Genomic DNA, 25475 nt, shown 5'->3' with positions numbered 1-25475 from the left:
ATAAGCACTCTGCCTCTCATTAATCAGCACAAGTGATCAAAGCTCAGAAATGTCAAAAAGATGAGATAGAGGCTGGACTTTGTTCCTCCACATACGAGGCCCGTCCCTGTGTCTGGCTAAAGTTCAGGTCATGCGGAGAGTTTGGTATTGCCGTATTGAGAGTGTTTCCACTCAGTCTCTGAACTCTAACAGTTAATGTTGAGCTACAGAATGACCCGTTGGGCCCTTATTGCGCCCCTCCTGCTGGGCCTGTTCATCCACGGTGCTATCAGTCAAGAAGATGTTGACCCAGCTGTGACAGCAGCACCGGCACCACCGGACCAGGCCTCTGATGGCACGCAGGCGGATGGCGACGACGAAGAGTGGGGAATGAACTCCCTCAGAGGCGGCTTTGAGTCAGCCAGCGGATACTTTGACTCGATGCTGGAGTTCATGGGTGGACGTGATGGAGTGTGCCAATACCGCTGTCGATATGGTAAGTGGGTTGAATGGGAGTAAGGTTGGAATAATGCTGATATTAATCAGCTGTGGTCCATCCATGATTTATCACTCACAATGTCTTTTTCCGTCCCAAAATATTTTACAGTTTTTTTTTAATTGGAAAGAGGAAATGAATTACAGTCTCTCCTAAACACTGAATACTTGCAATGTATGCCAAAGGGAAAGGGTAATGCAAAAGGGTTTGATTTAGTCTTGGTGTCCTAATTCCTGTCCTGTCATGTCAAATCCAATTTGAAAGCTTTTTCACAAGAAGAATATAATGTTAAATTATAATTTATATATTTTTTAATTGATTTAAATATTCACATTTTAAAATCTTTCTTAGATTTATCCAAACAATGTCTACATTAGTTACACTATTAGACTAGTATCTAAAAATACAAATATATATGCATTAAACTACGTCTCTGGAAAGGCCGTTTATTAATAAGTTCATATTACATATTAAACTGTAAGTAGGTGGTCACATTGCCTGTATAGAACAACAGTGTAAACTAAAAATAATAATGATAGGATCCTTCTCCTTGTACTCATCATGTTTGTTATCATCTGGAAGAGGGCAGGAAATGGACTGTGACCCCAGCATGATTCATGCAGTGACATATCAAAGTATATGAACGCAATGAGTAACCTTCGCTTCACTATATGCAGACGTGGTGGGTCTACTTTTAGACCCACGTGGTTTTCAAACCAGACAGTCCAACACATTGGACCTGCTGTCAAACGTGACCTCAGATATTTGCTTCCCCTCTCAGGTAAAGATCCTCTTCCTCGTCCCGGATACCAGATGCCAGAACCTGACGGCTGTAGCTCGTACTTCTTCGGCCTTCCTGTTCCAGAGGGGGTATGTTTCTACTGTCAATTTATTATTGATATGGATAGAAAAAGCTGAAAAAGCTTACAAAAAATAATTTGGGTTGGGTAGATGGACAAGATTTATGTTGCATATGGCACACAAAGGCATAATCTGGATGTAACTATTTTTAAGTTTGATTTGATTGAATAAATTAATCCGTTTTGAGTGTACAGCAAAAAAATAACCACACTTGAACTCCCCACATTTGCATACATAATACATTCATCTGCTGTGTTCCAGATGGACATGGGCATCCCTGCCATGACCAAGTGTTGCAATCAGCTGGATATGTGCTACGACACCTGCGGCTCCAACAAGTACCGCTGTGACTCCAAGTTCCGCTGGTGCCTACATAGCATCTGCTCCGACCTCAAGAAGAGTCTCGGCTTTGTGTCAAAAGTTGAAGGTTGGTCACATTTTAATCTATATTTTCATCCACGGCTGGTTAGTTGAAAGTTATAAATGATGTCTGGTTGTGATATTGATCAGTATTTGTTTTTTTAAATGTCCTTCCTTGATGAAAGTAGATGGGCTTGGAAAAGTTCACGTTCTACAGAATCCATCGTGTAAATGTTAGAATTTCAGGCGTAATGTAATGGATCAAACCACTTTGAAGAGATTCAAATGTCCTTTTAAATGGACAACATTTCAATAAAAGAATTATTGCAATCCAAATACAAACTATCAAAATTGCTCAAGTGCTTAAAACCTGCCTAGCGCTGAAGTAAATTTCAGAAAATGTGGAATATTCCATTCTTGTGTACATACTGCTGTGTACTAACCGCCATTCCTGTTTGTGTCACATTTTCTCAGCATGTGAAACAGTAGCCGACACGTTGTTCAACACCGTGTGGACTCTGGGCTGCCGACCCTACATGAACGGCCAGAGGGCAGCATGCTACTGTCAAGGGGAAGAGAAAGACGAACTTTAGATGAAAGCATTAAACTCTCTCCTATTTATAAAAGTGTCAACTCGAGCAACACGTCAGAAGATGTGGGTTATGGTGTAACATAAACTGCTGTGTGACTGCTAGAGTATAATTTATTGTTCTGGTTTTGTTCAGTGATTATGTTACGTTGCAGCAAAACTTAAGATGTTTTTGTTAAGTTCAACGCAAACTCTATGTGTTTGTCCGTGCCGTCTGTACTGTTGGTTATTGATGGTTTCATTTCATGGTACACTACTCAAACCATTCAAAAACTATAATCAGAGAAGATGATCATGTTATTTTGTGCAAGACCAAGTCAAGTCTCTTATGATTGTTATGAACATATATATACATATACACACATATATATGTATATGTACGCAGAGGGAGGGAGAATTAAGACAGATCCTGCAAAACAGATTTTGTTTAATCAAATGTACACAGCACCAAGACAAAAAAAGGCTGTATAGAAACAGTTATAAAGTAGTAATATTCACAGACATGTAGAGCTGAAATGGCCAATACCTGTTTTAAGGCAAACTAGCAATTAATAACAAAATACTTTTGATGAAGATAGAATTTACTATTTAGAGTTCAAGGATGAATCAGTATAAATCTGGAAATGTGACTAAAAATAAATAGTAAATAATAAACGGTCCTGTAACACCATTAACCGCTTGTGTTAGTAATAAACGTTGAACGTGAGGTCCACGTGTCTCATCAAGTTATCAGGCAGCCATGACACTCCACAGATCTAAGGAAGGAGGGGAAAAAAAGATCAAACATGTGAGACCAAATGACAGCTACTCAACGCTGCTGACAAGGAAGAGAAAAGGTATTCTGTGATATTTAGTTTGTTGGGATTTGTGTTTAGCCCTAAAAAAGGAGCTTCATAATATAACTAAACAGAATGTGGTGAATTGGTATCATCAAATAGGGGTAGTGGTGAATTGTAGAAGTGGAAAAAAACCCCAAATACATCATGTGATCGGTGCTTACGAAACAGAATCAGCCGCATACAGGAACATGTGTTGTTCAATGAGGACACACTGTCAAACATCGGTGGGTTGGTTTACTTACTTTAACCAATCTGAGAGGTAAGGGAGTTGGCTGATGACTGCACGACTTTTTCCTTCACTTTCCGGTTAAATGCTTCAAGCTTGAAATAAAAGAAACATTTTTTTAAATCCGTAGCAGGGCTGGCATATGTCTCAAAACACAAAATATTTTTTATAGTAATAGTAAGTTGATAAAACCAACATTCCACCAACCGTTTTCCTCAGCTTTGCCTTTATTTCCTCCTCCGTTGGTGGTCGTTTCTCCTGTTCTGACTGCTGGCCTTCAGAGTCTTCTTTATCGGGCTGTTTAGCCTCCTTCGACTCTGCCAAAAGTGCACTCTGTCTTGCTGCCAATTTTTTCTGTTTTCTGAGCTCTTTTTTCTTCTTCCAACGTAAACGACGATGCTTAAGGCAAGTTTCTGACTTCCGTCTCTGCTTGCAATTTGTGAGCCTCTGCAGACAGCGATCCTTGGTCGGCTGCTTGGTGGTGACGACCTGCAGGCAGCGAGAGCCTGAAACTGATCCAACTTGGCCTTCACTCTTAGACAGGTCTGGATTCACAATTAAGTTAAAATCAACGGAGTTGTACTTAGGTTTGTTATGAGGGTAACCCATGTTAGGTGCCACTATAGAGACAGGAAAGTGATGGTAGGCGTCTTCTGGATACCTGGGATAATAGGAGGGAGGATGGGCACTCTGAGTAGGAGCCCAGTAAGAGTTTGTAGTCGCGCTGTAATCGCCACTGTGGTAGTTATTGTACTGTGTGTCCTGGTACGAACTGTAATCTGGAAATGCAGAATGAGCAGCAGGGTAGGGATGGGGATATGGATGGTTTTGTGGATATGGATGTTGATAAGCAGAGATTTCTTCGGGGTATTTTCCGTCTTCATCTTTGTCCCTATAGGCATTGTTACCGTCTTGGCACGTAAGTTCATCTCTTCTTCCACCTCTCGAGCGGCTGCGGTCAGACCTCAGACTCGATTCTCTACTGTGAGAGCTCCACCGTCTAGGGCTGGGACTACTGCTTCCAGAGGATGAGGAAGAGTGAGTGTAATGTCTTCGGCAGCTCCTCGGCCCACCCTCCTGCTCTCCTCGGCTGTCGGCCTCTGTGTTTTCATGCTTCTTCCCATACAGCCTCTCCTGAGTCCGGTCTGCTAATTTGCTCATCTCTTCCACTTCCAGGCTTAGCCCCAGAGTTCTGAGAATGCTCTGAAGTTGTTCATGCTGCTTGTCCACCTTTGGTTTGTCTTCTTCTTTCTTCTTCTTCTTCTTCTTCTTCACTGGAGAGGGGGATTTGGAATGACTACTAGAGCCAAAAGAGCAGTCCCTCCCGTCATTCTTCTTCTCGTCATTAACAGGTAGGGAAAGTCTGTCATTGAGCGATCTCCCTCGACTGGTCGGGTCAGTCTCCCTCTCTCTACTGTTGCTCCCACTGTGGCCCGGCAGGGAGGGTCCACTACTAGCTTGCCGACTCCCTCTCCTGAAGCGTGAATCTGACTTGTTCTCCACACCAGGGGGCTGAATGTTCGGGAGCTCCACGTCTAATGGAAGGTCTGCACTGTCATCATTGACAATCTTGCTCAGGAAGTCCATGTCCACTCCTTTGTTGAGCACGCTGAGGAAGCGCTGGAAACCCTGGTCAACACCGTTATCCTCCTTGGCTGGTGAAGTAACGCTTTGGCTGGGAGGATGCAGTGTGATGTCAAGGACCTGCGATAGGTCAAATACAGAGAAAAAATGCTTTCTGTTAAAAACATTACTTGTGACACAAGGCAAGTTTGTTCATCAAAAAAAAAAAAAAACTGCTATTAAACCATAACTTTAATTGTGTGTGAAATGTGTGATTTTGTGTCTTACTTTAGTTTTGGTATATTTTTAGTTGTATTTATGATTACTCAATATAATCTAAAGTTGATGGCTATTTTCTACAAAGTAGGGCGCAAACACTGTTACAAACCTCTCTGCTTGCTGGCAAATCAAACGGATCACTACATCTCTTCTTCATTAGTGCCTTCACTCTGAGTTTCAGAGGATGTTCGTCCTGCAGCAGACCATCTCTGATCAAGCTGGATGAGTTCATTCTCTCCTTGGGTGAGTGAAACTGAAAGACAAGAAAGCAATACAGTGTACTGTATAGTCTGGAAAAGGGTTGTCCTCTGTAAGATGAAAACACTGTCTTTTTAAATACACTGCCATCATCGGAAAGCCCTGCTCACCTGATCTCGAGTTTCTGGCATCAAAGTGAAGGCCTTTTCTAGCTGCCACTGGAGTTCTCTGTAGTTATTGTTACAACTGTGTATACACCTGATTACTTGAAACTGCATTAGTTGACACCTTCTTTAAACATGCAATACTGTTTTTTTAGCATACCTCCCAACCTACTGTGGAATACTATTTACTGTGCACAGCCTTTACTTGCACATATTTTATCTCCTTCATTGTGTGTGTGTGTGTGTGTGTGTGTGTGTGTGTGTGTGAGCGTATTTTGCAGATGCAGAGCAAATTTCGCTTTACAACGTGCAAAAATGTGTCATTCTACTATATTTTAAACTAATGATCCAAACCAGCTGCCACATTACTTGATCCATCAGTCCAGTACTCACCTTCGAAAGGAAGCTGGCAGGATGTCGTTGCTGTAAAAGTATATTCACTCTGTCTTTAAGAGTTGCACCTTTGCATGTTGCCGATTGCTCGGAACAGGAAATGTCTGGGAACGGCTCGACCGCTTTCAGGGCAATAGAGGCTTTCTTATATATGATTCGCTCCTCTATCTCTCTAAGCTCTAGTCGCTTCCGTGCCAGCTCGGGATCCTCCTCGTCCACTTCCAGTGGTTTTCCATCCGGGTCCTCGACCTCTGAGTTCTTGATGTGAAAGTTACGCGATGGAGGGCTGGGTTCCTTCCATCCCACATCCACTCCCATGCCACTTTGCGCTTCACGAACAGTGTTTCTTAGGTGTTTGCAGTAAATGTCCCACTCACTAGTGGTGCCTGGGGCTTGCACCATGCTATGATTCACATGCTGGTGATTTGAGCTCAGATTCCCTTGAAGTGCTCGAATAGCATCCCAGTCCAGTGGATTCATCCTTCAGCCAGCCTCTCTTACGAGTTAATCCACTCTGGAAGGTAGAAAACAACGTGGAGAAATTACTGTGTATTCATTAAGGGAAGGGCCTGAACAGGACGGCAGCACAGTAGCTCCATTTAATAGAAAATGTCAACTGCCCGATCGCCAAGCCTTTACTCGCCAAAATACTTCAACGTGACTTACATTTGAATACTTTTATGGAAGAAGAAAACATTTGTTTCTTAACCCGAATTGTATGGCACGGTTACATGGTGTAATATAACAGTGATTTGCCAAATTATGGTCCGAACAGACCGCGAAACTGCCCGTCGTTTAATGGTGTTTTTAGAGATAGCTTAGCTTAGCAGCTAACAGACTGTTTACCTGCTACAGCGACAACAACGACTACAAACTCCTTCTGTCACGTCGCGGAAAAGGTGTTTGTTTCAAGACCGTTAACTTTCGGAAACGACGTTGTTTGCAAAGTCAAATGTTAAAACTGACCTTTAGTAAGCTTCGGCAGAAACCGTTAATGTTAAAAAATAGCTCGACTAAGCAAGAGCTCACGGCTTCGGTGGCGTAGAGAAGTGGGTGTTAAACAGCGCCTCCTGCTGGACGGAGTACCAACATCGCAGTACTAGTTCGGTGAAATGTTTGAAGACGTGGACGTTTTTGTTGTTCCCATGTTCCACACAACTTTGCCCATAATCTAATGATTTCCGTTGACATCGTAATAATTTGCACATTTACTTTCATACAGTGTTTGTGATCTTTCCCCTAATTATGTGAATGATGCATATGATTCCTTTTTGCAAATATTTAAAACACTGTATGACAGACACTGTCTCTGTGAAAAAAAGACACCCAAATCAGAATGAGGAGGAGAAACCATGGCTTACCATTGATAAACGCCTGCAGGAAGAAAAACACTCTGTACAGACAGTTCATAAAATCAAGGACGAATCTACTAGCAGAAAACATGAAGTACTAAAAAACTATGGGATATTCTAAACAACGTGACTAGTAATAAAAGTACAAAACCAAACTACCCTCCCTACTTCAAGTATAATAACATGCAGGAAGATAACCCGGAAGTCATAACAAATAGATTCAATACATTTTTTGTAAACATCGGGCCAGAGCTAGCCAATGACATTCCTGACTCACACCTGCATTGGTGGGACCACTTTGATAAGGATGGAGGCAGAAATCCCAGCTCAATGTTTCTCACACCAGTGAAGGACACAGAGATTAGACATCTGGTCAACAAATGCCTAGCTAAACTGGAGAGATATGGAGGTGTAGCACTGCAGTGGGTCAAGAGCTATCTACACAAGAGATATGTTAAAATAGGTGATAACACATCGACTAGCTTGGACATAATCTGTGGGGTCCCACAGGGGTCAGTTATGGGTCCAAAGCGGTTTATACTATATATAAATGATATATGCAAAGTGTGAAATATTCTGAAATTAATATTATTCGTGGATGATACCAATATTTTCTGTTCTGGGAGTGACACAAGTGTGATGATGACGATTTAATTGAAATGCCCGAAATAAACAAATAGATAAATTATGGTAATTGGACGCCGAGGACTCTTGTGTGATGTCAGTGGGATCTTAAAAGTGAATGGCAGTCTGACACAATGTTAAAGATTACTAGTTGTATTCATTGTCTCTGCAGCAGTACCAGATTTTGTCTCCTAAGATCACATCTTCACCTGTTGGTTCTTCAGTTTCAAGCTTCAATCTGAGGGGTGGTACAAGTATTGGTTGACCTTCTAGTGGTGCACTCTAGTCACATGTAAAATGTTTAAACGGTCCTTTGCAGGACTTTTTTCGGGAGCCCTCCATTCACCTCTGAGCATGTCGGAAAGTGTGATGGATCAGAAATGCCAAGTCATATTACAAGCTAACTAATCAGTAATGTCAGATATCATTAGTCCTAAATTGAAGTCTGTTTGTCCCCAACAAAGGTAACAAAAGGTACATGAGCAAACATGCAGTAGTAAGAAGTCAGTGTCTTACTCAAGGGCACTTGAACTGCACAGGCGATAGATGAGGAGAAACAATCCCAGGCCCACTTTTCCAAGAATACCATGGTGATTACCTCTTTGCTATAGAAATGTATCAATTAAATGAAACACCAACTAATAGCCATTATGCAAACCTTGTCGTGCTGTTTTCTAAAACCCTGATTTGTTGCATTATAACGCTGCGGCTGCTGTTCTTCTGACCCAATAACTGAATGTACTGTGCAGTCTGCCAAGGAGCAGAATTTAATGTGACATTTGTGTATGACAGTCCCAGTCAACATTTTTTTTCCCTTCACATTATAGTCGAGAAAAATTGGTGCAATTAAACGGCTCTCAGCCATTTACTTACAATCATTGTGTTTAATATTATGCTTTTCAAATATTTAGCAAACAATTTTCTGCATATGTACAGAAAAAGAAAACAAAAGACTGAACAATGGACTATAGTGCCAATTCATTAGTATAAGAACAAAAAGACCTCTGTGGACAAATATAATTTCAACAAAACTATAATGTATCAAATGATAGCATTTAAACAACGTGAATGACAAAAATCAAGAAAATATTTTTGCAGAAATCAACACACTTTTTTCACACTGTTTTTCCTTTAGCTTGATATTGTGTTATGGGTAAAGGACCAGACTGCGTTATGGACAGAGCTCCAACATCACCTACAGGCTTGTCAATTAACTTATGGTCTGTTCATTTTTTTGCTGCATCAAATTTTTTTATGTTTGACGTTCAAATTTGTTAAATCAACTATTTTTTTTATAAAATATCTTTCACTATTTTCCAGGGGTTCATTTCCCCACCATAATCAGTCAAATTTTCACCCTATACAACCGTCTTCATCCTGGTTGTTTGGTTTCAATGACCTGCAAACAGCGGGGCCTCGACAGTGTTTTTGATTTTTGTATGGTGTTCAGATGCTGCATTGGGTTAATACCTGGCAGGTTAAAAAATGGTGGATTACTGTGGTGTGGGAGTTGGTGCCTCGTTTGAGCAAGAACCGCTGGAAAGACGTTCACAGGTGGGACACGGGAGTAAGGGAAGTAGGGAGGCAGGCTATGCAGGAAAGGCCTGGTTCCCATGTGAGGCAAGTTAGAGGGCACGTTAGGGGGCAGTGCTGGGTATGGCGGCGGTGGACAGTTTACTGGAGAGTACATTGGCATTACAGGTGTAGGAGATGGCGTTGATAAAGTGTATGCAGAATTTTGAGAAATTGCTTGACATGCAGCAGTGCTTCCCTGGGAGTAGGTTACACGTGTGTCACTCTCCTGTAAAGTGCCACAGCTGCTATTCTGCCCATATTCAACAGCCTCACGTACCTGTACTTTGTGCACATTTGTTACATCCCTCCGAGCACAATTTGAGTCTTTTTTCTTGTAATACTCCTGATTTAAAGGACTAAAACTAGATCTGCTTGATGATGATGATCTGCTTTGCGGTCTTGGTGAATACGCTCGCTTCGTCTCCCTTTCCCTGCTTGCTCTACGATGGCGCTCACTATCCTTTTTTCCATATAACCGCTCCTGGATCCGATGAGACATTTGGCCCAGTTCCTCAGATCCTAAATCTATTCCAATGGCCTGCAAAACATCCTGCATTTGTCTGTGCTTTTGCTTATCTTCGGGTGTCAGTCCCATTTTTTCCACCACTGGGGGAGACCTGGATCTACTGTTGGAGCTTAAGTAGCTTTGCTCTCCATCAGCCATTTGCAGAGACTTTTCATCAGACAGAGAGCGCCCCTTTGGGCTGATGGACCTGTGACAATGCTGTGGAGAAGCCAATCTCTGGGATCCTTTGCTCTCACACCACTGGCTGGTGTTTTGGTGGCATCCACTTTTCCCCCCAGCATAACCAGGAGACCATGGACGATCAGTGTTCATGAAAGAATTTTGAGAACTTGGTCGTTCACCCACTCCTGTAGAGACTATCTTGGTGAGTGTGGCCACATTCACACCCTTGTTGAGCACATCGAGGAAACGCTGGAAACCCAAGGCTGACTTCGGCTCAGGAACAGCATTATTCTGGTTGGTGACATCACTCTCAAAAGACTGATGGGAAACACACAGAAGCAACCACACTTTATGGAACTGCCATCTACAGTCAAATATAGAATATGTAACGACCTTTGAGAATTAAACCGCACTTTCTGTTTGAGTGAATAGAGGCCCTCTCTTATTTTATTTAATCAAAAGAAGCCTCTTAGAATATTAGTGTTTTTGTTGGCCAGGGTGATTGGTTCCCTTCCAAGCTGGTGTAGAGAAGCTAGCTCTTAACATTTATGTCATTGGAAAAAAAAAGTGGATTTTTACTTCTGTGTCAGGGTACTTCAAAGGCTACCTTTGTAGCTCCACCGGAAGTTCAACTGTAACGTCTGGGGCTATGGAGAAACCTCATGGACCCCAATAACGGTCATTGGTCAGCTTGAGCTGCTGCTTGTGCTACCAGTAGACACTATTTGTTGCTTTCTGTCAATAAGTGAAACTAAAAAGGTAGAAAAAATCACTTTATGTAATGATTGACAAACAAATCTGTATTTTGTTAGGGAAGACATTTTCAGAATAGATGTAGGTAGAATGAGTAGATTAATCCTGAACTATATATATATATAAACACAGTTTTTACATTGGAGGAATCAATGGTGGAAACAAAAAAACAAGCATTCTTTTCTTGCTTTTTGTACCCATAGATCTCACTGATCATTTAAAGGTAGTCCCAATCATAACAAGTGAAATAAACCCACCTGTCCACAAGATCCATTCAATGGAAACCGTGTTCTATTTAGACGATAATCCTTGTCGTCGTTGGAGGGGCTGTCATTCCTCTCTCTGTGTTTGGCATAACTCTGTTTGATATGGAGGAATAGTTTATTAAACTACATTAAAAATAGGCTCTCACAATCCTTACACCGACACCAACACACAATGTATATTCTAACTCACCTTTGTAGAGCGATCTCGTGATCCCATCCTCTCCTGTGAACGGTCGCGGCTCCTTTCATGACCATCTCTGTCTTTGTAATATCCAGATGATGGTCTGCAGCCATCATGTTGTTGCTTATAGTCGAACTCATGTCGATGTCTGTGTCTGGAGTCTTGAGGTGTTTTCCTGTACTTGAAATCCTCTTCATGTAGTAGTGTATGTTTCAAATCCTTGGTTACGTGTGAACTTGAAAAAGTGTCTGGTGACAGCCTGTTCGTTTTATCCTCGGGCTCACGCCTGTACGTGTAATCACCTTGACCATCTTCTGTAAACCTTTGCCTTTTACCCCAATCAGGTGAAGACAAGGGCCTCCTCGCTGAGCTCTTTCTGCTCCAGTCTCTGTTCAGTGAGTCTTTGCCGTACAGCACCTGAGGCGAGTCTCTGTACTCTCTACTTCTGCTCGTCCTCTCTGTGCTACTATGGCTATTCCCATCATATTTCTGATAGGAATCCTGTGGTGTATCTCTGTGAGATTCACGCCTTTCTTCCCATCTGTGATCATAGTCGTCCCACTGCCTCAAACTTCTGTCACTGTACTGCCGCCTATGACTGTTTTCAGACTTGTTCGACTGCATCATGTCACAGCAATTCCAGCGGCGCAGATGTCAAAGCCTGCAGCAAAAACAAAAAACAAAATCTGCTTTAATATATAGAGTTCAGAAAGATTGACAAGACTAACATAGATCATATGTATTTTATTAAAACATTTTTTTAAAGTGCACATCTTCACTTCACTCCTGTCACTGCTACAAACCGAAAACCTCTAGTCACTCTTGCACAGGAAGGTGTCAGAAATAATCATAGACCATAATTAAGCGCATACAACACGATGCGATTCTTAGAAGAGACCAAAAAGAGAATCTTCAAATATGACGAGGGATTAACGAACATTCATGTAGAAACAGTACCTACGTCAGTAGCAGGAGTCTCAGGTTTAGTTACTGTCCAGATAAAAAAAAAGGTGCGCAAATCGTCACTGCAGATTATAGAAACAACGATTTCTTCCAACCAGACTTATTCCATATTCCGGTAAAATCACCTGCTGCGAACGCAATGTGGTGGACTCGGTAGCTTTTGATCCAACTTGCTAACGTCGACGTTAGCTTAGCTGGCTAGCTCTAGTGGCTGTTTGCTAGTAGGCCGGCTGCTGCCAAGCAGCAGAGGGTGTCTTACTAACGGTGGTTAACTCTAGCTTGCACAAAAGAAAATCGAAACCCATAATTTATTGTCGTCAAAAAGTGTCTTTACATTAATTCCAGCTTAAATAAATACATTTGCGCTAACCCTTCGGAAATATCAGCTAGCAGTGGCCAGTTTTGGTTAACATATTAACGTTAGCAAGCATCCATATAGCGTTGGGTAGCAACTAAGCGTTCCATTACCCTTTCTGTCGGACGCCTCCAGGCTCCTCCAGGGAAAGGCCAGGGGACAATGCTGAAACAAAGCGTTGCAAGTTGTCAAATTCACTACAACAACAAACTGTTAAGCAGTTAGCTAACATTTGTAGTTAAGTTTTCGCTTGCGCGCTGCGCCTCGCCACCGTTCGCTTAACCCCCAATCGGTAACAAGATGTAAATTACTGCCACCTCCTGGCTGGAGTGTGAACTACGTCAATCTTCTTCTCTGTGTTTATTTTGCGGGTTGCAAACCAGCTTATAGTGCATCAGCGCCAATTATTGGACTGGAGTGTGACGGAGAACAACCTGATCTTAAGGGATAATTAACCCATACGTCTTTAAACTGGTGCAAATATTTTTAAACTGGAAGTTGAATTCAAATTTAAAAAAGCGGTGTCATGTAGTTCCAGGCTTTTTGCACTGTTTTTGGTTCAAGGAGAGGTGTTAACATTGACAATTTTATAACAGATCTGCACATTATTATAGAAGTAAAGTGTAACTGCCTGTAGGCCTGTTTTATTCATAGTACACTTTCACATAGGAACAGCACAGTTTTAAGTAATAAATTATGGCTGAAAGGCATGGTGGATTACACTGGCTTGAATACACATACAGTATTATTGCCTTCTTGCCAACAGGTGGACACATTTTTCAAAATAGTATCCCATTAGTGATCACACAAATACTGTATATATTACATTGCAAAAAAATGGTCAATGAGGTAGTAATGACACTTATCACCATCATCATCTTCAAATTGTGTCACACAAAAATCCCTACATAATGCAAACTAATGATGACAATAAATGGTATGATGGAGACTGAAGTTGAATTGTTAATATTAAGGTTGGCATTGCTGATTAAATCCAGACCAAATTCCACAGCATCAGAAATGTGTCATTTTTGGATGACTTTTCAGCAATCACTGTGTGATCACACGGTAGAACCACGGTTAACCTGTCACTTGAACAAAATGTGAAGCCGTTTTAGTCTGTTTAGGGCTGAAACTTAGAGGGAAACACATGTGTTTGCACATTAATCAGGCCTAACGTGGACGGACTCCCACCTTCAGCCGCGCAACTAGGCCAGAAAGCTCACACCACACACACAGGACAGACTATGCATCTTCTTTATTAGATCTTTCCCTACAGGTAGCCATCAAATGACAACCCATTCCTTTGCAACAACAAACAAAATGTTAAGCAAATGCCACACTCACAGTATTTGTGCAACTTCACATAGCTCTACATAGGCGCTTGTGCAGTCTACATCATTTTACTCACTACTGAGGGGCACTCACTGCTCCCTGGGTGATACAGATGATATATTTGCTCCAATCGGTGCAGTTTAGACACCAAGTCTGTGTTAATGATGGACGTGCGCTGTGTGAGTGAGGCAGAGGCCAATCAGACGAGGAACAAAGGGTTTTTCCCGGGGGCCTTCTCCTGCAACTCTGCTAGCGTTAGGAATGTCCACCTGAGCTCGCTGTAACAGAGAACAGTTAAACACCGCACACAGGTTAAGCACTTAATGGGCTTTACTCGGAACGCAGTCATAAACCTCTACACAGTGATATTTCTATGTAAAGAAGGCAGAAGTGTCAGAGCAGCAGAAACATACTGAGACATCAGAAACGTGTTGTTAGAATCACAACTTTCAAGTTCTCATAATGGCTTCGATCTTTTGATCTCATTGCCTTTATGTACAAAGGCGGTTACTATCTTAAGTTTGTTTTATGTGCTTTACTCTTTGAACATCATAAAGTAATTGCTGGCCAAACACACACTTACCTTACACCAGTTCACTGCAGGATCATAGTCAGGTCTACCCCAATTTCATCAGTTAGAATTATCTGAAAATGACTGGTCTAACCGTCTTAAGCGTACCTCTTCTTTCCTTTACAATAGTGTCTATGGGTTTATGACCTGTTCTACAATCCATAGAGCTACTGAATGTCAATTATCATTATCATATATATCAGATATTTATCAATGCATTAATAAAAACATCTCCCATGTTGCAGTCTAAAACACATGATGCACGATACAACACAAAAACACGGCGCCTGAAGCCTCCCACCTCCTCACTGGTAGAACTTTATCTCTGTGTCCACGGAATCAAAAAACAAGTCCCCCAGTTCTTCTGCTGAGATCTCTCCACTCAGTATGACTGAAATCTCGTTCAGACACTGCGACTCCAGTTCCCTCAGAATCTCATAGACAGCTAAACCCTCGTCCTGGCACAAAGAGAGAAGGACAGAAACGGGTCAAAACAACAGGAACACCTGGGTCACAGTATATTTGCATCGTGATGTAATATCATGTACATTTAACAGAATCCAGATTTTTTTGGCTACAATTCCATACTACATACTGATAATATAGAAAATGTACTATATTCTACTTCATAGAGTAAAAAATGTTATCCAAATATCAATGCACTCAACTGCTTCGTAGAAATAGGAAAATATGTTACCTTTTCCATCAGTGAAAACAGGTGGAAATCTGTTATTTTTTGTCCGGTGAAAACAGTTTGTTTTTGTAATACTCTTTTTGGCCACAAGAGGCTGAAGTGCATCACTACCCCGTTCTAAACAGGATTTAAAGTATTCATGTTTTCTTCCAGGTGAGTTGTAATTTCTCCATGCACTCTAAACAAACATTCAGCCTCCTGATCAAAATTAGGATTACAACAATAAACAAGGTTCTGACTGAAAGAAAAAACCACCCGTTTCACAGATTATTTTTTACGGTTTTTAGAAAGATTATCCTGGCAATTTCTGTGCAACTGACATTATTAAATCAAATATACTCAACTATGTTACACCATGTTTTAGCATGTGACATTTTGGTAATTGCAACTTTTGGCCACATTGAATGCTGTTCTGTGAAAGGAATACTGTAGGTTTTAACAAATTATAGCAGTGAGTAAATTCATTTTCTTTTTGTAAAGCTCCAAAAAGCATATTTAGTATGCATAATCACATAGATTTTTGAAAGCGTGTGTAGCATTTAAAAGTTAAAAAGTGTTATTTATTGTGTAATCACCCGAAAGAAAAACGTTGTATTTTTGTGGGGAGAATGGGAGAAGTTTCAGCTGGCTGCAATCTACAAGCTCACCACTAGATGATGGCAAATCCTGCACACTGCACCTTTAAGTTTTCACCTTTCACTGTGAATTCACAACAGACTCAAAAACAATTACTTGATCAGTATGTAGTATGAAATTAGGGAATTTGGTTACCACACCAGACGATTGTGTGTCTGTAAATAGCACACTGGTCTTTTGGTAACTGTCACCTCACCTTTTCGCTACCTCAATTATTATATAATAAGCTCAGTGCCTTTAAAAAACATATGCGCTTATAATAGTTGACACTCCTTCAACATTAAAAAAAAACAAGTAATCTCAGAAATGATAATCAGCTAAATGGCTTAAGTGGAAAATATCACTTTGTTTTGAAGTACTAATTCATCCCAGCAATTTATTTGGTCGCACAGTGTAGTCGTGATTGAAACCCTGCTCTTTGGCTTTGAACGTGTACTTGTGGTGTGTTTATGTTTAGTCTACCCTTGCCATGTGTCTCGCCTGCACTAACTGTGAGGTCCTGTTGTGTTTAGCTCTGCACTGGGAGTGTCAGTCCTGTGCGACTCGCCTCTAATTCATCAACATCTGACCAAGTTCAACTCTCAATAACATCGATTCTGCTTGGGGGTGCACGGACTATCATTCGGTGCCCACCGGGTTGGTCTCCATAGTGCTGAGCGCCACCTGGTGGGCCTTGTACAGGTCATGTCTGCGATCCACCTGGCCCTGAAAGCGAGGCTGCTTCCTGACAGGGTCGTCTGGGCCAAACTGTGGGGAGACCACCCTCGGCACTGGCGTGTAAAAGTCCGTGAAGATAAAAGGCTTGAATATAGACCTACCAGGGTAAGGTGAGGGACAAGTACAGGAAAGAGAGAAAGACAGACTCAGAAACTTCCACCGACCAGACAGAATTCACTAAAAGCAAAGATAAGGAGGGAGAGAATATTTACGTCTGAACACTTCATAAAGGACGGGTTTGAAATTGAAATGACATTTCAGTGATATTTCAATGAAATTACTCATAATGTGAATACATTTACGCAGACCGATCAAAAGACATTTTTATTGAAGTTTTGAGCCGTTGTTTTTTTCTTGACCTTTCGCTGACTTTTCAATGCACATGCGAACAATTTCTATTTCTGATGCCATAAAGGTGAAACACATCACGTGCATTACATGTTTTAATAAATGATCACACACCAGGAAGATGGCACCAAGTAAAAAAAAAAAAAAAAAAAAAAAAAGGAACATGCACCAATTAGTGAGGTATGCAGATATAGGGCTAGCAGTAGGAGGAACATAGTTTGCAACGTTGGTTCAGGCCGGTGGAGCGAGACCGGTGCACACCTCATTTCATGTTGGCGTGCAGGAAAGACGAGAGTACAGGAACAACTGGTAGGCCTGAGGCTGTTTGCCAAGTGTCATGTTTAATTTGGTTGAATGCGTTTGACATTTATTATTTTCATGTATTACAGGTCTGCCTCCCCCGCCGGGTCGGCCGAATTAAAGTATATGAATGTATTCTAAAGTTTAGTCAAGTACTTTTTAACATTTAATCTGCATGTATTTGAATATTATCAAGGGTTTTGAAGATTGCTAATACTCGTTTCTCTGCTGAGCATCATCCATTCTCTGCTCTTGCCTAGGGATTCATATTTTTCACTTCTTCTGCCTCATGAGCAAAAAGGTATTATATTGCCTCCAGAATAGTTTTCATTCTTTATTTTTTGTTTGTCAGTGTTTTTCCCCCAAAAAAAATCAGTTTTTACTGAGGTGGAACACTAGCCAGGCATTCAGGACAGGTTTAAGGTGTGACACGTTTGTTAAATGTTTGCATTGAAGATAATCATGTGTGTAAACTCTGGAATGTGTCAACTCACTAAGTCACTTATTCATTACAGTGTGCGCTGGTGTACTATTAGACCTCAGTCCCGGCCCGGTTACTGATAGCCGAGGAATCAACTGTGAGGTGGCTAAGGTGAACCTCTGTAATAGAAACGTTCTTCTCTTTGCCTGCGACTTGCAGAGGGTCTAACAGTAAGAATGCAACAGTTCAACATTCATAACACATTTGTTCTCTTTTGGTGGGAGGTCCTGAGGTGGAACCCCAAAGTACCAGTGACATATTAGACCAGTGGTCTATTTCGCTTTTTTTTTTTTAAACATATGCATAACAAAAAAGTCAGATATTTTAATTAGGTCAATTATTGAGTTGAGTTTATCTTTTTAGCCAGAAAAATACTAAAATAAAGCGTTACCCATTTGTTTCCCTAATTTCTGGTCATTTCTAAAGTAAAACACACAGAACAGCACATTTTAAAGAGTGTTTACTTTCATACATGGATATATAAATGGGTTATTATGGTCTTAACTGGTGAATCTAGTGAGTGACATACCTGGAGGGGTCTGGAGTGGCAGTCAAGAAGTGGATGCAGGGCAGGCTGGTGTCTCTGGGCAGGACGGACACCATGCTGCCTGTGGTGCAGAAACCTCCGGAATCCATGCAGATGCCACTGGGCTTGTCCCTCAGAATGGACATCATCACAGCTGCCGTCACTGAGCCTGAAGGCAGAAGAACGCAGGAGAGGCACGAAGCCGATGAATGTCACAGCAGATTGACAGAGAAGTCTAATGCTCTCCTGCTGTAACTATCACATCCCAATCACTGCCCTCTATTCCTCTCACCAAATACCACAGGTGCAGGCATGTCATAAGGGGGATGCCCACAGGGATTGTGGGAAGACTTGACCACCCTCACCGTCATGCTGATGGAGTAGCTCTGTGCCTCCCTTGTAGCGCTTTTTGGCCAGCTCCATCCTAGCCGGAGGGTTCTCGGGGCTGAACACCTGGGCGAAGTTGAACTCTCCCTCGCCGTCCCACCAGCCCTGAGCCCGGGCCACGCTGCGCAGCTCCGGGTGCTCCGCCGAGACCTCGGCCCCGATGGTCAGCTGGTTGGAGATGTTCTTCACACCCTCTGAGAAGAGAAAGTGGCTGTTCATTTCCCTGCTCACGAGTGCAATCGCTTTGAAAACCACACAAGATAATGCGTGTCATGTTTCACAACATGACACTAATTGCTGTATTTGAAGACAAGGAACAAGGAAAGGATTAAAAAAAATTAAATTAATTAAAGAACTCTGCTTCAGCCTGGATTTTTAACCCCCCCACACTTACCCGTGACCTTCTGTGCCACCCACAGCCTCCCAGCAGTTTCCAGGACCCAGGCCTCGTTGCGGTCCACCAGGAGGAAGGTGTTGTGGTAGCTGAAGGGCTCAGGGTCCTCCTTGCACTGCCCCCCCTGGCCGTGCTGCTCCAGGAGGCTGGCGATCACTTTGAGTGCTGCCCAGGCGCCGTCACCACGCTCCAACCCCAGTCTGAAAGATCACCAGTCACACTGGATTACTTCAAAGAATAAAGCGTTTCTCAACACGGCATCAGCAATGTAGTTACACATGTTCGTGTAAGCAATTATTTCATTATACTTTTATCTATTTTTTAACAAACTGTGAATAGCGCTCAAACTTATTCAGCAATGAATACACACTCCTCTGCCATGTATTTCAGAGGAAACGTTGCAGTATTTGAGAGTCCCTTGGCAACTCTCCATACTGGCATTGAGTATTTTCATACAGAGAGAAGAATAAATATACGCTTGTGCGCTTCGACAGTACTTACTACGCCTGTCATAACATGCTCGTGACAATCTAAACACCATTCCCATCAAAGCCAAAGAGGATTAAGTCAATACTTCTTCCGACTATACAATATCCAAACTGTATTTAATAAGGATGCAGTCAACAGATCTCTTTCTGTTTTGCTGAAATTGGATACACTGTTTATTTTATATATATATATATATATATATATATATACACACACACAGTATGAAAAGGTCTTTGGCGCTCACCTGACGAGGTCCATGCCCAGCAGAGCCTCTCCAATCCCGACGGGCTCTCGGGTCCAGACAGCCTCATTCCCAATGCAGACTCCCTGGTCGTTGGCTCCCATTTCAGCTCCCCACATCCAGGCAGGTTTGCTGAGGATAACGGCGTGGGTCTCCTCTACCTGAGGGATCTGGATGTATGTGCACTGCAGACAGACAAAAACAAAAAAATTGTGAATGAGAAAAAAAGTAATAATTTATTAAAAAGTAATAAATAAACCCAAAGGGATAGATTGACACATCTCTTTGTAGCAATACCGCTTTGTGCTGGCGACTGTGTGCCGAGTCACGTACCTAACCTTACTCGGTGGTTTTAGATGTGTTATTTGGGGTCTGACTTTTAGAACGCCAATATTTCTATTTGTTGCAACATGCTTCAAGTTTACCCGACATAATAACCTCCAGCTCCACAGTATTTAGGAGGAGGTGGAAGTCTCGGAGATTTGAGGTCTGTCTTTTTTTTTTTACGAGACTGCGACGCTGAAAGACAGAGCTGTTGACATAAATAAAAACTACAATTACCACATCTGGACACAACATCTTCCTATATATGAGCAGAACCGAGTCTGTCCGTCTGTATTTCTTCACAGATGACAGGTGGGAAGGATTTCATCAGTGGATTCAGTTCCTTCCTCTTAAACATGAACATTACAGGATGTTTCTACATCAAGTCTTCTGTGAACTTATGACTATTTATTTATGACTACAGGAGTCCAGGGCTGCTTTCCTTTTCATTTTACCTCCAGCATGGAGCCCGGAGGGTGAGACGCTGCAGGGTAGTAGGCCACCTCTTGCACCTCATCCCGGGGACGGTCAGAGTTCTTCCCAAAAATCACATGGTCATCGAGAGATCCGGGGGGCAGGGAAACAAAACAATCACATGACATGGGAGCCTCTGCCATCCTGCAATAAAGGAACAGCACAACAAAATTACCAGTCAAGTGGGTGGAAACCAAACAAGCACGTATTGAAACCAAGCAACCAGGACCTCAAACTAATCACGAGGGTCGGACGCGTTAGAGCCCGACACAGGTGAGCCTCCACCCTGCTGACCATAATGTGCACGTCTCCCTCCATTAGCCACCCAGAGAGTCAGCCGGTGCACTGCCCATCCCTTTCACACAGGGATTAGGAGGCAGTCTCGAGCACTTTATTGACTGTAATCTTCACAAATCCCACCGCCACGTTGCTCTATTATCGCCCTCGTCTCATCGCGGACGATTCTTAAATAATGTCGCACCCCTCCTAAAAAAAAAAAAAAAAGAAAAAAAAGTGCGCCGATCGAAGAAGAAGTAGGCCCAGCCTCGGCGTTCGTGATCAGTGTTTTTAAACACAAACGAGGCCCGACTGTGCAAAAGTCCCCCCGCAGCCCGACTGTCACTTCCCCGTGTTTCCGCAGCCGCGACGCGCCTGTCGCTTCGTGTCATTCCGCACTTTTACGGAGGGTTTTTATTATTTTTATTTTAGTGAAACGAAGAAAGTATCGGGGCTAATAGTCCGCGGACTAGCCTGTGAACGCTGCTGTAGAAAGTGTTTACCTTTTTTTCTCTCTCTCTCTCTCAATGGTGAGAGCAGACGGACCGGCTGCTGGGCGAAGGCAGGTTGTAGATAGACCGGGTCACGTGACCGAGAGATCCGAAGGTATGTACTTAAAGGTCTCGTCTCGTCTCGTCTGGCCACAATCACAGCTCACCGTCTCGTACGGGAGTACAGTCTTTGGGTCGTGATGCAGCTCTTCGTCGGGAGTCTGCCTCCCTTTCGCCTGTTTGTCAGGGCTTCAAAAACAAAACAACAAAAAATAAATAGCGAATACTCGTTATAATGCGCTCAAATACACGGGGAACCCTCCACGACACATGCTGCACGTTACTATGCTATGTAACGTCCATTACATATTTATAAGAATGTATAAAACTGTAATAAAATGCAACATATTTTGCTGATTATTCATGTCAGTGTCTTTATTTTTATTATTATTTTCACGAGAAACATGATTTTACACGTGAAGTTAAACCTTTTAAATGGTTCATATATCAGAATCAGGATCAGCTCTATTGGCCAAGTAAATGTAAACACATACAAATACTCTGTCAACATACCTACAAAGCAATAAAACAAGGATAACAAATTGAATAAAGTTAAGATAAGATAAGATAAAATAAGATAAGATAATCATTTATTAGTCCCACAGTGGGGAAATGTACAGGGTTACAGCAGCAAAGAGGTTAGTGCTAATAACAAAGCAGTGCAAAATACAAAATACAATTAAAAAAAATACAAAAATACAAAAATAATACACTACATAAACATTTGACTGCTATGTACATATATACATATAAGTATATATACACGCACAGGAAAGATGACATTGTAATATTATTTGGATTATTATTGCTGGAGCTTTAACAAGTAAGCTGCAATTATTTTCCTGTTTCTGGTGGGGTTCTACTTTTTATACTGTTGGGTAATCAATGACAATGCATCATTTTGAAACTGATTATATGTTGTTGATGAAAAATACTATAGTGGACAAATAATAAAAAAGTAGCGTTCAATGTATTGGAGTGGAGGTATAAAATGTAAAAAAAAAACTGAAATATAATACTACAAAATACTGTAATACTGTACTAATGTACAATACGATACTACAACTTTTGGTATTGTTTGACACATAATAACGTAGACTTAAAGAAATAAGCCTGAATGCTTTATTACTATCCAAATGAAAACATGTATCACAAATATCACTTCATCGGTTTGTTGCAATTTAAAGCGGTCGCACACATCCAATAAAATGTTGTACGCAGGTGCTGAACCAAAAGACGACAGCAATGAAAATATAAGTAAAGGTCCGAATATCGTAGCTGTAATTTATTATTTATTATCTCTTCAATATGACAGGTTGTGTAAATAAGAGTGTCACAAAAACAGCCTTGATAACGACACACACATACAGACAAATCAGTGTTGAATCAAGACGTTTGGTGAATTGTTTGTTTTTATATTGGGTTTGGTAATAATGAGTGAGATGATAAATGTTTATGTTAGTGCTGAAAACCATTTAAATATTATTATTATTATTTCTAACAGTGGTGATAACCGGGATAAGTTGGTCGTGACCTTTTTCAAAGATGACATTTTAGTGTCTTATAGTCAGGATCAGGTCCGGATGTCACGGTAAACTAGTGAACGTAGCGGATCATTTGGCTGCTGAAGAGCTAGCATCTCACTCAGGAGTTGGTGGAAACCAAAGCAGAGCTAAAAAAGTGAATACTGGACAAACACCAAATAAATGTTTATCTTTCTTCGTGTCTTCTGAATGTTATCAGTTTGTCATATCAACTCTATAAGATGATTATATATCCACCTTGTGTTTACAGCTTGTTGCCCCCAACACTTCCTTTCGTGAACTATGAACTATGTCCTTACTGATTGGTTACGACCAAACTCCTTCCCAAACACAAATAAGCTAAAACATGATGATTTATGACACAAAAGCAAATTCACTTTGATTATTCTGCATTTTCTATCAATGCTGTGAGCACTGAAAAACCAAATCCCTTTCACTCCCATTGTATTGGATGTGCAGGTTGAAAACGACATGGTTAGATATCACTACAAGTAATAACAAATAAGGGATATGTTGTGTGGTAATCTGGGTCAACCCTCATTGCTGTTGGCTGATGTTCACAATAAATCCACCCATTAAACCGTAAACAGAGAACGCAGAGTCAAACTAATAACTTCACCTGTGCTAACAAGAGACGAGACAATAGAGGACGTCAATGTTGCGGTTGCTGTTAAGTTATAGCTCTAATGATGTAAACCTGCCCAACTGCATTGCACTGACTGACTGACAACATTCTTAGTATGTCAATGTCCGAACCAGACTGCTGCCGTGTCACTAGCAATTGCGCATCAATATGCATGTCGGTAGGGCCCCATTCCTAAAACTGACTCACTGCCAGTGAGATGATTATCACTTTTTATGGCAGTTGTGTGTTAAAAGCTCACACGCACACCTGAGCATATAGAAAAGCGATGGACTGCCAACCGAGCTGCCGCCAATGTTCGACTCCACGGTCGTGTTTTGAGATCGAGCACCTGGACCCAATTGGCGTCCAGTTATGGCAAGATAACGTCGGAGGTGTTGAGTCAGTTTTTGAAGCAGGTTGGTGGTGAGTGGTGCTCACTCGTGGCAAACTAGGAATGCTGAAGGCAACAGGACCTCTTGAGAGGTTTTCTGAGAAGACAACCTGTTACCTGAACGGCACTCGGCTACTTCCACATCCTCTCCGGCCTTTCATCTCCCCGAGCATGCTGACAAGCGCCGCACATCCTGTCTGCCCATGCACACAAACAGTAAAAACACCATGAGAAGTAAACACCCACCTGAGCCAGAGGCAGACACACCCAAGCTAGACCTTGCACACATACACACGGTACACGCACACACACGCACAAGCTCAGAAACAAGCACAGACACAGTAAAACTATAACAGCCGTGTGGAAACAAAAATGCTTGTTAATGCAGCGATACATCAAATCACGTTGACAACAAACAGTCGTGTTGAATGATGAACCGGTGAAAAAGGATTTACTGCACGGATTCAATCTAGTTAAGCTAAAAACATGATTGGCCATGGATTATTTGGCCTTTGCTTGCTATGTAACAATGTCACATAGCTTTTTCTTTTTCTTTTTTTACATTTAACCTGAGCTCCAGTGCGGAGACGTGGCTGTATCATTAGCAAGACTTCGAGAAAACGAATCCAGAAAATGTATAAAATTACGGCTGTCTGTGTTTTTCCTTCTTTAAGTGGCTGCTTTCAGTTGTGCGGACAAGAGATCCGGCCACACACACACACACACACACACACACACACACACACACACACACACACACACACACACACACACACACACACACACACACACACAGACACACACACACACACACACACACACACACACACACACACACACACACACACACACACACACACTGTGCCAGAGACCTCTGCTCCAGCCACGCAGGCACTGTGGCCCCCATTCGTAAGCCATGTGAAGCGGAGGGACGGCCGGAGGAAGATGAGGGGTGTTACGGGACGGAAACAGCTGGTGAGAAGCCCAGAGGATATTAATCTGAGGGGGGAGACAGGATGGCAGGAGAGGCCGTCTAATAAAGCATGGTATTACTGCTGCAAAGGCGTGTTTGTGTGTACGTGTGTGTGTGTGTGAATGTCTGTCTGTCTGTCTTCCTGGAGGATTACTGGTGAGGTAGAAACAAAAGTTGGTTGTCTGTGTCCATCTGGCTACTACCACCTTTAAGCTCTAACTTAGAACAGAGCATTTGAGTGGAGTTCTCTCTTCATAGCCGTTTGGGGAAATCCATCATCATCTCGAGCTGTGATAACTCCAGCAAGCCACATTTCAAGTTTAACAACCCTTCACACACCAAAAAGATTTTTTTTTTGAAAATTGGATAAAATAAAGCAATCCAAATTTTTCTGTGAGCAATTAAAGTTCCGGTTAAAAGGCAGCGGTGGAAGATGGGAGGGGAAGCTGGGCGGCATCAGTCGCACAGACAGTATTGACGGCGCCACTGCTGTT

At 42.0% G+C, this 25475-nt stretch overlaps 4 protein-coding genes across 7 annotated transcripts; 1 reads left to right on the top strand and 3 right to left on the bottom strand.

Annotated features, from left to right (window-relative positions):
* Positions 1-140: 140 nt before the first annotated feature.
* Positions 141-2509, top strand: LOC311011061 (group XIIB secretory phospholipase A2-like protein). The gene is made up of 4 exons (XM_084005776.1): positions 141-475; positions 1257-1345; positions 1598-1763; positions 2171-2509. Exons 1-4 carry the CDS (start codon positions 196-198, stop codon positions 2287-2289), a joined length of 654 nt encoding a protein of 217 aa, XP_083861902.1. The 5' UTR covers positions 141-195; the 3' UTR covers positions 2290-2509.
* Positions 2510-2695: 186 nt separating this feature from the next.
* On the bottom strand, positions 2696-7023 carry LOC311011058 (uncharacterized protein). Of its 3 annotated transcripts, none has more exons than XM_084005771.1 (6): positions 6914-7023; positions 5948-6461; positions 5302-5445; positions 3558-5054; positions 3367-3445; positions 2696-3040 (listed from the first exon to the last, which is right to left on the bottom strand). In XM_084005771.1, exons 2-5 carry the CDS (start codon positions 6425-6427, stop codon positions 3368-3370), a joined length of 2199 nt encoding a protein of 732 aa, XP_083861897.1. In that variant the 5' UTR covers positions 6428-6461; positions 6914-7023; the 3' UTR covers positions 2696-3040; position 3367. The 3 variants fall into 3 exon arrangements, with proteins under 3 accessions (XP_083861897.1, XP_083861899.1, XP_083861898.1); XM_084005773.1 differs by lacking the exon at positions 6914-7023 and adding an exon at positions 5561-5636 and having other exon boundaries at positions 5948-6041; XM_084005772.1 differs by lacking the exon at positions 6914-7023 and having other exon boundaries at positions 5561-6077.
* Positions 7024-8717: 1694 nt separating this feature from the next.
* On the bottom strand, positions 8718-12987 carry LOC311010436 (uncharacterized protein). Of its 2 annotated transcripts, none has more exons than XM_084004922.1 (4): positions 12818-12987; positions 11396-12047; positions 11197-11298; positions 8718-10504 (listed from the first exon to the last, which is right to left on the bottom strand). In XM_084004922.1, the coding sequence occupies exons 2-4, from the start codon at positions 12011-12013 to the stop codon at positions 9296-9298; spliced, it is 1929 nt and encodes a 642-aa protein (XP_083861048.1). In that variant the 5' UTR covers positions 12014-12047; positions 12818-12987; the 3' UTR covers positions 8718-9295. The 2 variants fall into 2 exon arrangements, with proteins under 2 accessions (XP_083861048.1, XP_083861049.1); XM_084004923.1 differs by lacking the exon at positions 12818-12987 and adding an exon at positions 12348-12368.
* A 958-nt stretch (positions 12988-13945) lies between these two features.
* scrn2 (secernin 2) lies at positions 13946-20789 on the bottom strand. Its single transcript, XM_084006387.1, has 8 exons — positions 20603-20789; positions 19827-20008; positions 19094-19293; positions 18678-18893; positions 18316-18481; positions 16574-16754; positions 14912-15068; positions 13946-14317 (listed from the first exon to the last, which is right to left on the bottom strand). The coding sequence occupies exons 1-7, from the start codon at positions 20762-20764 to the stop codon at positions 14916-14918; spliced, it is 1260 nt and encodes a 419-aa protein (XP_083862513.1). The 5' UTR covers positions 20765-20789; the 3' UTR covers positions 13946-14317; positions 14912-14915.
* Positions 20790-25475: the final 4686 nt, after the last annotated feature.

The sequence above is a fragment of the Eutrigla gurnardus genome (genome assembly GCF_963514095.1).
Source record: "Eutrigla gurnardus genome assembly, chromosome: 3".
Taxonomy (NCBI): Eukaryota; Metazoa; Chordata; class Actinopteri; order Perciformes; family Triglidae; genus Eutrigla; species Eutrigla gurnardus.
The sequence above is the reverse complement of the archived record's forward strand: the minus strand, read 5'-3'. Positions and strand labels throughout refer to the sequence as shown.